This window comes from Artemia franciscana, chromosome 3 (assembly GCF_032884065.1).
Source record: "Artemia franciscana chromosome 3, ASM3288406v1, whole genome shotgun sequence".
In the NCBI taxonomy this organism is placed as follows: Eukaryota; Metazoa; Arthropoda; class Branchiopoda; order Anostraca; family Artemiidae; genus Artemia; species Artemia franciscana.
The window spans coordinates 11,934,617-11,952,606 of record NC_088865.1 but is presented as its reverse complement, the minus strand read 5'-3'; the positions used below and the strand labels follow the sequence as shown (position 1 = coordinate 11,952,606).

Genomic DNA, 17,990 nt, shown 5'->3' with positions numbered 1-17,990 from the left:
CTACGTAAAACTTGCGAATATACAACATTCTTGGCTGTCCCATTGTCTATGTATATAAATAGATTGTCAGGTTTAGCGACTCTTGAACATGAAACATATATTTGTCTATAGGAAAAATAATCTGTATTCAGATCTATACCTCATTATTCTAATGATTGCCCTTGAGCTTTGTTGATGGTGATTGCTAATCGAACATTCCCTGTGTCCCCGTCGTCATTTATATATCCCCATGTGTCCCCTGGCGTCCCCGTTGTTGTTGTTTCCCTGTGTCCCGGTGTCCCAGTCTGTAATTTCTCTTTGAGTGTCCCGGTCGTCATTTATATTCCCTGTGTCCTGGTGTCCTGGTCGTCATTTTTGTACCGGTCGTCATTTGTGTTCCGGTGTCCCGGTCTGTAATTTCTCTTTGAGTGTCCTGGTCGTCATTTATATCCCCTCTGTCCCGGTCGTCATTTGTGTCCCGGTGCTTTGTTGATGGTGATTGCTAATCGAACATTCCTTGTGTCCCGGTCGCTTTCTCTTTGAGTGTCCCGGTCGTCATTTATATTCCCTATGTCCCGGTCGTCATTTGCGTCCCGATGTCCCGGTCTGTAATTTCGTCAGTCGACAAACATGACGTCAGTCGACACACAAACATGACGTCACTCGACACACAGACACACAGACAACTTATTTTTATATATATAAACTAGCTGTTGGGGTGGCGCTTCGCGCCACCCCAACACCTAGTTGGTGGGGGCGCTTCGCGCCCCCCCCCCAAGCCCCCCCGCGCGCGTAAGTCGTTACGCGCCATATTAGTTACGCGCCATTGTAGTTGTGTCCCTATGTCCCACCTGTGAATATAGATAGATATATTATATATATGTTTTTAACTACGTAAAACTTGCGAATATACAACATTCTTTGCTGTCCCATTGTCTGTGCATATAAATAGATTGTCAGGTTTACCGACTCTTGAACATGCAACATATAATGGTCCATGGGAAAACAATCCGTATTCAGATCTATACCTCATGATTCTAATGATTACCCTTGAGCTTTGTTGATGGTGATTGCTAATCGAACATTCCCTGTCCCGGTGTCCCGGTCGTCATTTATATCCCCCCGTGCCCCCCGGCGTCCCCGTTGTAGTTGTGTCCCTGTGTCCCGGTCGTCATTTATATTGTTTACTTATGTCCTGGTCATTATGGCTTATGTATGGTCATTTATATTCCCTGTGTCCCGGTCGTCATTTGTATCCCGGTGTCCCGGTCTGTATATACATTCGTTTTTTAGTTTTGTTTTTCTCCTTTATTTTTTTCCTTTTTTCTTTTTTTTCTTTTTTAGTTTATTTAGATTTTTAGATTTTTTAGTTTTTTTATTAGTTTTTAGTTTTTTTTTTCTTTTTAGTTTTTTTGTAGTTTTTACCTTCTTTTTAGTTTTTTTAGTTTTTTTTTTTACTTATGTCCTGGTCGTCATTTATACTCCCTGTGTCCCGGTGCTTTGTTGATTGCTAATCGAACATTCCTTTTGTCCCGGTCGCTTTCTCTTTGAGTGTCGTCATACCTGGTTGGTGGGGGCGCTTCGCGCCCCCCCAAGCTCCCCCGCGCGCGTAAGTCGTTACGCGCCATATTAGTTACGCGCCATTGTAGTTGTGTCCCTATGTCCCACCTGTGAATATAGATAGATATATTATATATATGTTTTTAAATACGTAAAACTTGCGAATATACAACATTCTTTGCTGTCCCATTGTCTGTGCATATAAATAGATTGTCAGGTTTACCGACTCTTGAACATGCAACATATAATGGTCCATGGGAAAACAATCCGTATTCAGATCTATACCTCATGATTCTAATGATTGCCCTTGAGCTTTGTTGATGGTGATTGCTAATCGACCATTCCCTGTCCCGGTGTCCCGGTCGATTTATATTTTTTACTTATGTCCTGATCATTATGGCTTATGTATGGTCATTTATATTCCCTGTGTCCCGGTCGTCATTTGTATCCCGGTGTCCCGGTCTGTATATACATTCGTTTTTTAGTTTTGTTTTTCTCCTTTATTTTTTTCCTTTTTTCTTTTTTTTCTTTTTTAATTTATTTAGATTTTTAGATTTTTTAGTTTTTTATTAGTTTTTAGGTTTTTTTTTCTTTTTAGTTTTTTTGTAGTTTTTACCTTCTTTTTAGTTTTTTTAGTTTTTTTTTTTACTTATGTCCTGGTCGTCATTTATACTCCGTGTCCCGGTGCTTTGTTGATTGCTAATCGAACATTCCTTTTGTCCCGGTCGCTTTCTCTTTGAGTGTCGTCATTTATTTTTTTCTTTTTTAGTTCTTACCTTTTTTAGTTTTTTTTAGTTTTTTAGATGAAAATTTTTTTTAGTTTTTTTCTTTTTTTTCTTTTTAGTTTTTTATTGGTTTTTACCTTTTTTTTATAGCTTTTTTAGTTTTTTTTCGTTTTTTCTTTTTACTTTTTTTTTCGTTTTTATCTTTTTTTTTTTTTTTTTATTTTTATTCTTAATTTTATTAGTTTTCTTTTTCTCTTCTATTTTTCAGTTTTTTCCTTTTTTTTAGTTTTTTTTTTAGTTTTTAGTTTTTTTTAGTTTTTTACCTTTTTTTAGTTTTTTTTAGTTTTTTTAGTTTTTTAGCCTTTTTATTTTTTTTATTAGTTTTTAGTTTTTTTGTAGTTTTTGCCTTTTTTTAGTTTTTTCAGTTTTTTTTTTTAGTTTTTAGTTTTTTACCTTTTTTAGCCTAAAATTTTATTAGTTTTCTTTTTCTCTTCTATTTTTCAGTTTTTTCCTTTTTTTTAGTTTTTTTTTAGTTTTTAGTTTTTTTTTAGTTTTTTACCTTTTTTAGTTTTTTTTAGTTTTTTTAGTTTTTTAGCCTTTTTATTTTTTTTATTAGTTTTTAGTTTTTTTGTAGTTTTTGCCTTTTTTTAGTTTTTTCCATGACGTCACCTGATCCACGATCCACAGATCCACAGACAACTTATTTTTATATATATAGATATATATATATTTAACTACGTAAAACTTGCGAATATACAACATTCTTTGCTGTCCTATTTTGTGTCCATATAAATAGATTCTCAGGTTTACCAACTCTTGAACATGCAACATAATAATTGTCCATGGGAATACAATCCGTATAAATATCTATACCGCATTTTTCTAACGATTGCCCTTGAGCTTTGTTGATGGTGATTGCTAATCGAACATTCCCTGTGTCCCCGTCGTCATTTATATATCCCCTTGTGCCCCCGGCGTCCCCGTTGTAGTTGTATCCCTGTGTCCAGGTCGTCATTTATATTCCCTGTGTCCCGGTCGTTATTTGTGTCCCGGTATCCCAGTCTGTAATTTCTCTTTGAGTGTCCCGGTCGTCATTTATATAGATATATAGATACAGTTTCATTTCAATTTTTTTTTCTTTTTTAGTTTTTTCTTTTCTTAGTTTTTTTCTTTTTTAGTTTTTCTTTTTTAAGTTTCTTCTTTTTATTGATTTGTTTTCTTCAATTTGTCAATGTTCATTCTAACATTGACACTTGGAAAAATCTTTACGTGCCAAGCAAGCTAAAGCTCCAACAATTTATAATAAACCTCAAAATTTTGGGTATCTGTTTTAAGGTTTTCGAATTACCTTAATCTTTTGTCAAAATATATTGAAATATTTGTGCAATTCCCAGTTTTTTTTAGTTTTTTCTTTTTTTAGTTGTTTAGCTTTTTTTATTTTTTTTTGTTTTTAGTTTTTTTAGTTTTTTCTTTTTAGTTTTTTTTTTAGTTTTTTACCATTTTAATTTTTTCAGTTTTCTTTTTCTTCTTTATTTTTCAGACGTCGTATGCAAACCCTCAATACAAAAATACACACAACTTACTTTTATATATAGATAAGATATAATCTGGCGTAACAGACATAGTGTAACAGACATAAAAGACAGACAACTTATTTAAGATTTAAGAATTAACGACGCTTCTTGACAACTATGGTCCCTGCGTCGGTGAGAGACAGACAACTTATTTTTTATATATATATAGATTTTTATATATATAGATACAGTTTCTTCTTTAGTTTTTTTTTCTTTCTTAGTTTTTTCTTTTTTTTTAGTTTCTTCTTTTTATTGATTTGTTTTCTTCAATTTGTCAATTTGTCATTCTAACATTGACACTTGGGAAAAATCTTTACGTGCCAAGCATGCTAAAGCTCCAACAATTTATATTAAACCTCAAAATTTGGGGTATCTGTTTTAAGGTTTTCGAATTACTTTAATCTATTGTCAAAATATATTGAAATATTTGTGCAATTCCCAGTTTTTTTTTTTTAGTTTTTTCTTTTTTTAGTTTTTTAGCTTTTTTTAGTTTTTTTTTTAGTTTTTTATCTTTTTTATTTTTTTACGTTTTTTATTTTTAGGTTTTTTCTTTTTTTAATTTTTCTAATTTTTTTTTTTAGTTTTTTCTTTTTAGTTTTTTTTTAGTTTTTTACCATTTTTCTTTTTTCGAATTTAATCTATTGTCAAAATATTTCGAAATATTTATGCAATTTCCAGTTTTTACATTCTAGTTTGTTTTCTTTTATATATATAGAAGATATAATCTGGCGTAACGGACAGACAACTTATTTTTATATATATAGATATTTGTTTGGTTTTGTTTAGGACGACTCGTTGCCACAGAGTGCGTTGAACTCGAATCCTTCAGCACCGAAAGAGAATATAATAAAGAAAGAACTTTTGCCTATACTAACCTGTATAGGGAACTTATCCAGGTTGCAGTGGTAGCTTGCAACATAATAAGAGACGATCACGTCCAATACTAAGAAATGCAATAGCCCATAGCTCCTAAAAATAGTGTCAAATCGAAACACAAAGTACACCATTAGAACTGCCTTGTCCGAAAATCCTATTCAGAAAACTTACAATCTCTTGGTTTGAACGACAAAGTCGCTTGATCTACGATATTCTGTATCGAAGGCATCTTTTTCCGTTTTTATTTTCAACTCTGATAGCTGGGCACTGGAAAATCATAGAGAGCTGTTGAATGGCTCGTCTTACAGAAAATTGCTATATCTAGTGCCTTTTGTACTTAAAGAATAAACATTTTCTTAATGGAATCACTTTCTACAAAAAAAAACTGCATTTTCGTGCACAAGTTATAATGAAGGGCGAACGCTCACTCAACTGAAATATTAATTATAGTTAAGAAAAAATTCAAGCCAAAGGAACTGAACGCTGTGGTTCATTTATATTATATTCATTATTTTAGCTAGGATCCTGATTGCTGCTAGCAACCTAGTAAGAGACGATCACGTCCCTTAGTTAAAACTAAAATAACCCATTATTCCTAAAAATAGAGTCAGATCAGAACAAGAAATAAGCTATTAGAACCGCCTTGTCTGAAATCCCTATATAGGAGACGTACCGTCTCTTAGCTTGAACTACAAGGAAAACATATTGGCTAGATTGTCATGAAAAGTGGCTGAAACCACAATATTCTGTTTATACGGCATCGTTTTTCTTTTTCTCCTCAGATAGCTTGGCACTGAAACATCGCAGAGAGCTGTGTAATTGCTTATTTTAAATGAAATTGATGCGGTTAAAAACCTTTTGTAATTAAAATCTGGGTAGCTAGCAATCTAGTAAGAGACGATCACGCGCCGTAGTAATTACTACCATAACCCATAGCTCCAAAAAATAGAGTAAGATCCAAACAAAAAAAATACACTATTCGAGCCACTTTGTCCGAAACCTATATAGGAAACTTAATGTCTCTTGGCTTAAACAACAAGGGAAATAAATTGGCTTTAAAAACAAGAAAAGTAGTTGTTACCACGATATTTTGCAGATACAGCATCTTTTTTCTTATATTTCCTTTTTCTTATTATATTAAATAACGAACAATAGCTAACCGTAATTATAGTATTATATTAAAGGATGATCATTAGAAGAACAAAATACATTATATATATTGGACAGAGTTTGCTGTCTGATTCTTTAAGGTCCATCCATCTCTTACTATTCCAAAGAAGGAAAAGATTAAGGCTTTTACCTGATTACAATCTGGTCATATCTAGGCACAGTTTTAACGTATTATTTGTGGCCACAGATATGTGAAAACCGGGTTACAGCGGTAGCTAGAGAGTGATCCACCCAGTGTAACATTTCCCCAGGAATATTCACGCCCCCCCAGAAATTTCTCTACCCAAGGAAGATTCTCCATATTGAGATCCACCAAAAGCACACCCAAGGACATAATTATTTGAGCTTTTATCTGTACTGAACAAAATGGCTATCTCTTAATTTTGATCAGATAATTTTGGGGAAAACTGGACGCGGGAGGGGGCTCAACTGCCGTCTAATCTTTTTGGCCACTTTAAAAGGGCACTGGAAGTTTTAATTTCCATTCGAATGCATCCTCTCCCAATCTTCTAGGACCATTATTTCAATGCAGTCACCCCTGGGAAAAAACACTTATCCGTGATCTGGTTTCTGGCAAAAATTGCAAAATTTCACATTTCTGCAGATAGGAGTTTGAAACTTTTACAGTGGTACGCTGAATCTGATTGCGTGATTTTTCACTAATATTCTTTTATTTTTAGAGGGTATTTTTCCCCTATTTCAAAATACAGGCATATTTTCTCTGGCTCGTAACTTTTGGAGGATAACACTAAACTTAGTGAATCTTATATATTATTATTTATTGCTATTGTATATTATTTATCTATTGGTATTAAAATTCCACATTTTAGTGTTTTGGTTACTATTGATCCGATTCGCTCGTTACTTACAGTTTATTACCACTCAGTTTTATAGTTAATGGCTAAAGAGTCATCCAAAAATCAAAGAATTCAATAGTGTTTGAGTTATTTCACACGGAAATAAGCTTTAACGTTGTTCGCATGTATAACTTCAATTTAGCACGTATAATGTTTTTTTGTTGTCTTTTACTGACATCGGCTTTAAATAGGATATTCTATCTAAACATGTAGTATTAATTAATGTTGAGCAGTAAAAATGCTGTAAATATGCAATGGTCCTGCGATGACGATCATTAGTACAAGTTTTATGTGTGTATAATGTTTTTATTTGCAATATAGTATCCTTCTCTTATTTGATTAAAATTACACGGTAATTGCTAAATCAATATATGTGGTATACCATTGAGCATTTGAGTAAAACGGAAAAAGCGTTACAAGTTGATATTTAAAACTATTAATTGGATTCACAAGAGCGGGAGGGAGATAGAGAGAGTGATTGTGCTTGTGTGCAAGAGAAAGAGAGAGAACTATAAAAAAGAGAGTGAAGGAGAGAGATCTTCTCAATTTCTAACAAATACAAAGATGAAATAATAGGGAAAATCTTTTCAAGACAGTGGAAATCAATTCTGTGAATATTTCGGCCCTATGTCCAAGGGCAGTCCTCAGCACAATACGAGAAAGAGAGAGAGAAAAATGTATGTATATATATAAATAAACTTACATTAAAATGTGAGAATTAAAACTTATAATGTTAAAAACTTTTTTTTATTAAGACAGCCCTAGCATCCTTACTTCATCGAAGTTCAACCAGGACTGGTTGAACAAGAAAGTCGAAGTTCACTGTCTTGAAAAGATTTTCCCTATTGTTTCAACTTTGTATTTGTTTGTTATGGAAAGGCAGTGTGGTCTTCGTCGCTATTTTCTCAATTTCTGTCGTGCAATGAAGTTCGGTTGTTTGCTAAATGGTAACTGAAACCAAACTGAGTTGGGTAACTAAAGCAACTTTTATTCTAAATAATGTTTGACTTACTTTTAACATGCACATAACTAATAGATTTATACACATAAAGAGCAAGGTTACATGAGATCACAGACTATTTTATATTATTTTGATACTAATACATACTAAATTAGCAAATCCTAATACTGGCAAGCCCATTTGACTATGCAGAAGATAGAAAATAATATTAATACGATAGAAAAGTGGAATAATATTACCTGCAATATTACTTTTTAAAATCATTTAATACCACATGACAGACAATTCTTTTTAAACGTGCTGAATGTTTAGAAGCCTAAGACAAGATAAGCAGAACGGAAACACAAGAGGTGATAGATTTTTTTGGATGGGGGGAGGGTATACTTCTTTGCACTTTTAATTGGCAATGAGAATGAAAACTGGAAATTGTTTTTATTTTCCTGATAATAAAAGATGACATTTAAAATTCAACTGAAAAGCACAACTAGTAACCCTATAATAACATTTATCAAAATTACTATGAAAATGCATGAATTCCAGGAAGAGATTTTAATTTGAAAGAGTTCTAAAATTGAACAAGAATTCGTACAAACAGAAGAATTTGAAAGCTAAACCTCCGAGATTCATCAAATGGCATTCCCAATTTTAGATTAAAAGATACTTTTTCCCCATACAATTGTTTAGCTTTTTGCGCTCATCAAACATATGAAAATACATATTAACGCATCCAAAGAAACACACCAGTAAAATAAATCATATAAAATTTGACTATATCTTTGAGTCTATTGGCAGCAGAGAGTTATTAAATTTTTCAGTTTTCACTGCATTTATTTGGCTTTGATCGGCCTGTTGGACTTTGCAGATCTAGTTGAACTTTATCCAAAAACACTTCACCGAGACATCCGACGATACTTGTGCGATATGCAGCAGGAAACTCACTGCTAAGTGAACGAATTTTTCCTGAAAGTAAAAATGAAAGATTTAATTTACCGGTGGTATTTTACATATCCCAAGCGTGTCAGAAATTATATTGGAGCTTATTTTGCATGAAAAACATCAACAAGCTATTAAGCAACAACAAAAAAGAAAGGAAAAACAGTGTAGAAAAAACAGTAATTCCTCCTGGAGTCATGAATCTCCCGTTTTATGTGACATGGCGATTCCCAGAGTTGAAAGGCGCCAATTCAAAAAATTTAGTGGGGGTACAAAATCCATTTTACTGAATTTAGGATTGTTTTTTTTTTTTTTCAAATTTTCCAACGAAAGAGCCCCGACGAAGGTATTCTCCAATGAAAAAAACATAAAAAGTAATATTCTTGAGATTTGTGGTCCATAAGGGTCAGCTGCAACTCGAATTTCCATTACATAAAGATCTTCAAATCTCTTGCTGACTTCCTATTTAAAAATGAAGAGAGAATAATAGCATAGAGCCTTTGATCCAGAAAATTGTTTCTTATGCTTTACAATTTTCTATCGAAGATTAGGACACGTTTTTATTTCGTAAAGATTGCTTTGTAAAGATTAAACATCATTAGTAGGTTTTCCACTCATTTAAGATGACTGCATATTTTCTCAGCAAGGCAATACGTCTAAGATGAAAATAAGATCTTACCAATAAATGCTTTTGCGTTATTGTTGAAACTAGTGGAACCTTTCAACGATCGCCTTCGAACAGGCTTTTTGGTGTCAATTATTAACCTTGCTCTTCTTTTCCTTCTTTCAAATAGTACTTCATGCCACTCATTATCAGAAACCAAAATCTAAAAAAAAAATATAGAATTATTTCTGTGTGCCTCTGACTCTTTTTTCATATTTCGTGATCTCTTCTAGTATACATACACACACACACACATATATATATATATATATATATATATATATATATATATATATATATATATATACATATATACAATACATTTTTGTGTTAAAAAAATTGAACTCACTCAGCCCCTCCCCTCCGAAAAAAAGAATCTTGGATGCCGCCCTTTTAACATGCCAGCCTTTCCCTCGACGATCTCAAATTTAAATCAAAACCAAGCTTAAAACGATCTTATTTACAGACTGCGTATTTCTGATAGTAGGCTATAGAGACTTCAGGAAGACGCTGCAATCCGAATCTGTTATTTCATTCTTAAACAATGTTGTTATTACGCTGGTCCAGATTGTGCAAAAAGTTTATTTTTATATGTTACTATCTTTCTGTATTTACTTGTACTTGTAGGAAACAAGCATGTGAGGGGTTGAAGAAGCAGGCCAAGATCGCTCCCCTTCGAGAAGATCTATAGCTATTGAAGATGGTTCACGTCAAATAAACTCAAGATGCAGCGTATAGTGATTAGCTTTAGTTTGTCGTTATATTTTCCTTCTTGTTGTTTTCTTTACCTTCTTACTGATGTATTTACTGCTCTTTCCTTTTAGAATTCCTTTGCCCCGTTGTGCTTTTGAAGCTGTCAAAAATATCATTACCATAATGACAATAAAGACTAGTAAGTGTCGAAAAAATAGAATCTTAAATCACATCCCACCCTAAAACTGGAGAAACAATATGTATTTGATGATGCTTTAGTTTAAATTATCTTTATTAAAATTCAAGACCCGGTAATGGTCTTCAGTCTTAAACAACCAGGTTTTTAAGGTTATAGGCTGTACAAGAAAATAATTGAATTTCTAATAATACATTTTTACCCTGTGCTCCTTTAAATATACTCTGGTCCTCTTTGTAAAACACTCTAAGAAAACTGAAAATAAAAAGCAGGATTTAAAGCTGAAATTTCGGAAGAGTAACTCCCTCCCGGAAAGTTATGATGTTGGTAGACTTCAGGATGAAAATTTGAGAAAAAATTCCAGGAACAGTTGAGTACTAAACTTGAGGGTTTAAAATTTGACAATGTGAAAGATGGATGGAATAATTTCAGAAAAACAATTTGTGAAGTTGCTGATGGTGTCCTAGGGAAGAGTGCTAAGACAGCAACTAGGAATATTAGTGAAAAAGCTTTAGGTTTAATAGAGAGTAGAAGGGGTTTGTATAAGAATTATCTGAGCGATAGGTCGTATGAAAACAAAAGGAATGTAAAGAAAATGGAGAAAGCATTAAAATATGAACTAAGGAGATGTGAAATGGAGGCGATGGATAAAATTGCTGAGGATCTGGAAGATGCGGCTAGACGGCATAATAGTAAAATATTATACTGGCATGTTAATAAATTGAAAGGGAGTAGCCGATCCGGACTAGTCCCAGTTAAAGACAGAAATGGGGCCACAATTAGTGATAAGGAAAAAGTTAAAGAAAGATGGGTGGAACATTTTGAGAATGTGCTAAACCGAGATACAGTTGCAGGAAAAGATATAGATGAAAATGAAAAAGTTTGTGATACCTTGGATGTGAAGGAAGATTTGTTTAGTGAGGAAGAATTAGCGACAGTACTAGAAGGATTAAAAAATAATAAGGCCCCAGGTGCTGATAGTATGATTAATGAGTTCCTTAAATATGGTGGCTCTGAGGTTAGGAATAAGCTACTGAAGATTATGAACATGATTTTTGAAAAAGGGGAAGTACCCAATGATTTTAGGAAAACCTTAATTAAACCACTGTATAAGAAAGGTGACAAGAGTGAATGTCGTAATTATCGAGGCATTAGTCTGGTCTCTGTAGGTAGCAAATTACTGAGTAATATGATACTTTTTAGACTGAGACATGCTGTAGACAAAGTTTTAAGGGATAATAATTGAGAAGTCCCTTCGTTGTCAAACACCTTTGGTCCTTAGTTTTATCGATTATGAGCAAGCTTTCGATTCTGTTGATAGAACAGCGTTAACAAAGGTCTTATCGTTATATGGTATACCAGAAAAATACATTAAAGTGATTTGCGCTATGTACGAGAATAATACTGCTGCGGTTAAGGTAGGAAATGAGGTTAGCAACTGGTTTTGTATTAAATCAGGAGTTAAGCAGGGTTGTGTTCTATCCCCCTTTATATGGATCATTTTGATGGACTTCGTCTTAAGGAGCACAGGAAAGGCAATTGGAGACCATGGAATCAAATGGGGAGGAAGAACGCTCCTGGACTTAGATTATGCTGATGATTTAAGCATATTAGATGAAAGTGTGAGCAAAATGAATGAATTTTTAGAGGTTTTACGAGTTCAGGGTGCTAAAATAGGCTTGAAAATTAATGTTAAGAAGACTAAGTCACTAAGGCTAGGAATAAGTGAAGATGAACAGGTGACCTTAGGTAACGAAAAGATTGATCAGGTTGGGAGCTTCAGTTACCTTGGTAGTATTATTAGTAAAGATGGTGGGAGCAGCGAAGATGTTAAAAGTAGAATAGCTAAAGCTCAGGGTGTTTTTTCACAGTTAAAAAAAGTTTGGAAGAATAGAAAGATAAGCCTACAAACCAAGATTAGAATATTGGAAGCTACAGTGATGACAGTGGTCAAATATGGCTCTGAAGCATGGACACTCCGAAAAGCAGATGAAAATTTACTAGTTGTTTTCCAGAGAAATCGCCTACGGATTGTTCTGGGTACCCGGCTGACTGACCGTATTTCAAACAGTAGGTTGTACGAAAAGTGTGGTTCAATCTCGCTTTCTGGGACTATAATGAAGGAAAAGTTGAGATGGCTAGGCCACGTTCTACGGATGAAGGATGACAGATTACCGAAGATTGTCCTTTTTGGTCAACCGTCTGGGGCTACACGGAAAGCAGGTCGTCCTTGTCTGGGTTGGGAGGATGTCATAAATAAGGATTTAAAGGAAATGGGAACTTCCTGGGAGGGTGTAAAGAGGGAGGCTTTAAATAGATTAGGTTGGAGGAGGAGCGTGCGTAGCTGTGTTGGCCTCAGGCGGCTTGGTGCTGCAGTGAGTTATTAGTAGTAGTAGTAGTAGTAGTATATATGGAATACCCACGATCAATTCACTCAGAGCCTCAAACGAAGCAGGAACTCGGTGGAAAGCTGCTTTTCTCAGATACAAGGTTCCGCTAGCTGCCATCATCCAAACTGGCAGTTCTTGGAAAACTTGAAGATTGAAAATGGCTACATTATTGCTGTTTTATTCAGTAAGCCACTATTCCCCCCCCCAACTTATGTCTACCTTAACCTTCAGATTTTGAGAACTTTCCAAACGTGTGACCCTTATGCCCGTTGTCACTGCTGAAGCTATGGCCTATAATATTAGTAGATATTTCTTCTGTTTTGGCCTGATACCCAGTGCCTTTTGTGAACAGGGCTAGATGAATATTTTTACAACTTTCTTTGCTTAAATTATTACTTGCTTATTTGACATAGGGATTTCTGCTCATTTTAAATATACTTGGTTCTGCCTTGGAGTTCGACTCTATGAACTAATTAAATTTAATTAAAGAAAAATATTCCCCTGAAAGGTTCTTCTTCTATTACTTCTACTACTACTACGAACAAGTCACCGCAGCACCAAGATGCCTGAGGCTAACACTGCTACATGAGCTCCTCCTTCATCCCAATCTATTCAAAGCCTCCCTCTTTACACCCTCCGAGGAAGTTTGCATTTGGTTTAAATGTTTCTTTATAACAACCTCCCACCTCCACCGCGGAATACCTGCTTTCCGATTAGCCCTAGACGGTTGGCCAAAAAGGACAATCTTTGGCCTACAACCCTAGAAATATAACCCTATACCTCATTTATATTAGGTCATTGAGGTTATACCTCATAATCTCATTATAACCCTAGAAAGTATGATTGAACCACACTTTTCGTACAGTCTACTATTTGAAATACGGTCAATTAGCCGAGAACCTAGAACAATCCGTTGACAATTTCTCTGGAAAACATCTACAGACGGTAAAATCTTGTAATATGCACCTAGTGGACGCAGTGTTCATCACAAAAGATGAACAGGTTAGAACCAGTTTCTTTTCGGTGGTGAATAGCTGATTTTCAGGAAAAACGGTGGTGCACCGTGGTGTGCCGTCAATTTTTCTCTGGCCACGTGCCATCGGCAGGCGCCGACATTTTTTTAGTGTGAAGAAGCATAAAACCTATTCTAAAACACCCCGAGTGATGTATCCTTCAAATTTGAATAAACAAACGATCTGCTAAGGGCCCTTCGAACTCCGAGGGCACGTACTACATAATAACACACGTAAATCCGAGGAAAACACAACACAAGCAACAACACTCAAACATTTCTAGGATCAAGAGTATTTTTTTCAGACTTGTTAATGTCTTGCTATTCAATAAACGGCAGCGTTCGCTTTCCTCTGTATCTGTGTTTTCATAATGCCTGTCACTGTACTCAATGAAACCCAGTAATCACAATATCATATGTTTCAGCCCGGTATGTGTCCCAATAGCGAAGCAACGTTTATTTTTCGCGTGCAGCAGAACACAGAAAAAGCTAAGAACTCAGTTCGTTTGTGGAAGAGGAAGAATAACAACAAACAACAAAGGTTTGTAAATACCTTATAGCTTTAAAATTAAACCCAGTTTGGAGGCCTTAACCAGGACGAAATTTCGCCAATGGAAGCCACAACGCATATAAAAGCAGATTGATGCTGCTTTCTATCTACATTCTAGCAAGCAGGGGAGTCACAACAAATGGGGGGGGGGAGTCCGTAATTGTTTTTTCAGATTCAGTAAAATTGTGACCAGAAGTCTAAAATTATACTGAATCCAAGGAAATCAGAGTAGTTACAGCAGAATCTCGGAAGGTCCGAAATTTCAATCCGATTTCTACACGAATTCCATGATCTGGGAGAGAAAATCTAAAATTCAGTAGCACAATTTATGTATTTTGTGAAGGAAGTCCTATGGTGATGTGTTTAGTTACTAAACATGTAAAAGTCGAATTAAAATTTAGAATCGTTTCGCAAATTTAAAAAAAGAGGATTTGGTTGATTTTGTGCCAGATATTAATTTTATTTCTTTCTTCTTTCTGAAACCCAAGTGAACTTTCTGGAATGAAATTCATTAGCTTTACATTTTCATACTTTCAAGAAATCGGCTCAATTTAAACTAAGAAAGTAAAATTTATTTCTGACCTAAAATAAGTTATATGCTTACCAAATTTACTGCTATTGCAATGATTTGACCTTTTTTATTTTTCATCTTTCTTCACCAAAGTTGTACTGCGAGCAATAAAATAAAATTAGCAGATTACGGGCTTGGTTGCAAGAGTTCAAGAATAGGATATACATTTAACTCAAGGCTTCTTTGAAAGATTCTTTGCTTAGAATTGTTGATCTGAACTAAATTTTTCATCTGCGGAGAATAAGCTATTTAAGAAAACGTCGTGAAATTTCTGGAGGGAAAAGTCTCCCCTCTAACTACGCCACTGTCTACTCTGTCTGTAAGCTATTATTTCCATTTTCTGGTTAAAAATCAATATGGATTGACTTTTACAAAGTTACATAGTAGGATACTTTTCTTGGCACATTGAAATCAAGATATCCCTAGAACAACATAAGGTTAAATATAGACAAACCGGTGCACCGATGATATGAACGTCGGTGCGTGTTTCATTGGTGGCACACCACTAAAAAATTGGCGTGTTGTCAGAGTCTAGAACTGGTTTCACGTGCTAAAGATATCAGTAGTCTCAGTACCAGACCAAGTCCACATTGATTAATTGCCTGTGCTTCTTAGTCCCAACCTCCATGTCTGTGCACTTCCATCATAAGGCAACCCTTCTGCAGTTGCCTCTAATTTTATATATTAAAATTTTGTTGGAGCTTTTATTATAACCTGTTATGGCAACTCAGTCCAAAAAATAAAGAATTAAAAGAAATGCAAAAATTCATAGTATAGGTTATTTTACATCATCCATTTTACCTATATTTGAATTGCATTTTACCTTTATGTTGAATTGACTATTTCTTAAAGAATAATGTAAACTTATTAAAAAGAAAAAAATTCAAGGTTTTTAATCTGAATGAAAAAAATAGATTTCAAAAATGTGCACAATTCTACAGATGGATAAACTGAATCAGCTTACAAGAAAATTCTGGCCTAGTGTCAAAACAATAAAACTGTAGAATCAAACAGTTCGTGGTAACGAACTGTAGTAAGGAGCGATCCGGCTCAATAGTAAACGAAACCCTAAAAACCGGAATTTGGATACTAATAGATACATCAAAAGAATCAAATTTTTAAGCTGATTTTAAATTTATAAGTTTCATTAAATTTAGTCTTACTCATCAAAAGGGACGAGCCTTAGAAAATTTGCCTTGTTTTGGAAAATAGGCGGAAACACCCCATAAAAGTTTTAGGATCTTAACAAAAATCACACCATCGCATTCAGCGTATCAGAGAACCTAATGTAGAAGTTTTAAGGTCCTATCTACAAAAATCTGGAACTTTGTATTTTTTTGTCAGAAGACCGATCACGGTTGCTTATTTATTTGTTTGTTTGTCTGCTTTTGTTTTTTTCCCCACGGGTGATCATATCGACCAAGTGGTCCTAGAATGTCGCAGGGGGGCTCATTCTAACGGAAATTAAAAGTTCTAGTTCCCTTTTTAAGTGACCGACAAAATTGGAGGGCACCTAGGCCCCCTCCCACGCTCTTTTTTCCCCAAAGTCAACGGATCCAAATTTTGAGATGGCCATTTTGTTCAGCATAGTCAAAAAACATAACCACTATGTCTTTGGGGCTGACTTACTTCCCCATAGTCCCCTGGGGAGGGGCTGCAAGTTACAAACTTTGACCAGCGTTTACATACAGTAATGGTTATTTGGAAGTGTACAGACCTTTTCAGAGAAGAAAGGGTTGAGGGGAGGGGGCTAAGTAGGAGGATCTTCCATTGGAGGAATTTTTCATGGGAGAAGAGAAAGTCCATGAAGGGGGCGCAGGATTTTCTAGCACTATTAAAAAAAAAACAATGAAAAAATAAATATGAAAAAGTTTTTTCCACTGAAAGTAAGGACCAGCATTAAAACTTAAAACAAACAGAGATTATTAGGCATATGGGGGGCTCATTTTTTCCTAAATACCTCACTATTATTTTTCCTAAATTTCAGCTATTTATTCTACAGCCTTTGTGATTCAGGGGTCAATCTTAAAGAATTGGGACAATATTAAGGATTTAGTGTAAAGCGCGAGGTATTAACGAGGGGGCAACCCTCCTCATATACGTAATAAAAATATACAAATGTAGAATTTCGTTACGTAAGTTAATTTGTATGTTGTGTATATTTTTTACTAATAAAAATGTTCATTGAAAATTAAAAATTCTAGTTGCCTTTTTAAGTAACCGAAAAATTGGAGGGCAACTAGGCCTCCTCCCCCACCCTTTTTCTCATAATCGTCTGATCAAAACTAAGAGAAAGCCATTTAGCATAAAAAAAATTAATAAGCAAATTTTGTTTTAATTATTCATTTGCGGAGAGCCAAATCAAACATGTATTAGTTCAAAAACGTTCAGAAATTAAATGAAAAAAAACAAGTTTTTTAACTGAAAGTAAGGAGCGACATTAAAACTTAAAACGAACAGAAATTACTCCGTGTATGAAAGGGGGTATTCGCTCCTCAACGTCCCGCTCTTTACGCTAAAGTTATTTACTGTTTTATAAAGTAGAATTGAGAGAAAGAGTCAAACTTTAGCGTAAAGAGCGAGACGTTGAAGAGGGAACAGCCCCTTTCATACACGGAATAATTTCTGTTCGTTTTAAGTTTTAATGTCACTCCTTACTTTCAGTTAAAAACTTGTTGTTTTATTTAATTTCATAAAAGTCGATCTAAACGCACAAAATCTTGCTAAGCAACGCTAAACTTTAAACTGTAGATTATACGGTAAAATTGTAAAATGTAAGTTCTAGATTATAGGGTAAAATTGCAAACTTTAAATTGCAGATTATATGGTAAAATTATACGGTAAAACACATACAATCTTGATAAGAAACAAACTATAAATTGTAGATTATACGATAAATTTGTACGGTTGCTAAGAAACCACAAACTTTAAATTGTAGATTATTCGGTATTATGGCTTTAACTTACCTTCGACCGGAGAACCATTTCTCTACTTCTTTTTCCCAATCTGTATCTCACCTCCAGTCTTCCATTAATAATGGCTACTGATATAAATTCATCCTTTATTTTTGCATAAGAAATATCCCCCACCCATAGAACAAGACCATTGTAGGATTGTGTCTTCAATTTGAAGGAAATATGGTTCCATTTCGGGTCTCTAAAAAATTAAAACGACAAATTACTTAAAAATTGTGAATTAAGTACCAATAATTATTGCAAAAAAATTCAGAAAAGAAAAAAAGCAACAGTAATATTAAATGTTAAACAGTGCATTTCCATA

General features: G+C 34.4%; 1 protein-coding gene across 1 annotated transcript in view; it reads right to left on the bottom strand.

Annotated features, from left to right (window-relative positions):
* Positions 1-8,306: 8,306 nt before the first annotated feature.
* The window catches only part of LOC136025458 (agrin-like), a 214,702-nt gene continuing 205,018 nt past the window's right edge, over positions 8,307-17,990 (bottom strand). Inside the window, exons 22-24 of the mRNA XM_065701490.1 lie at positions 17,678-17,867; positions 9,315-9,462; positions 8,307-8,662 (exon numbers count right to left, since the gene is read on the bottom strand). Of these exons, the coding sequence (XP_065557562.1) occupies positions 8,514-8,662; positions 9,315-9,462; positions 17,678-17,867 (487 nt within the window). The 3' untranslated portion in view covers positions 8,307-8,513. The remainder of the gene's footprint in view (positions 8,663-9,314; positions 9,463-17,677; positions 17,868-17,990) is intronic.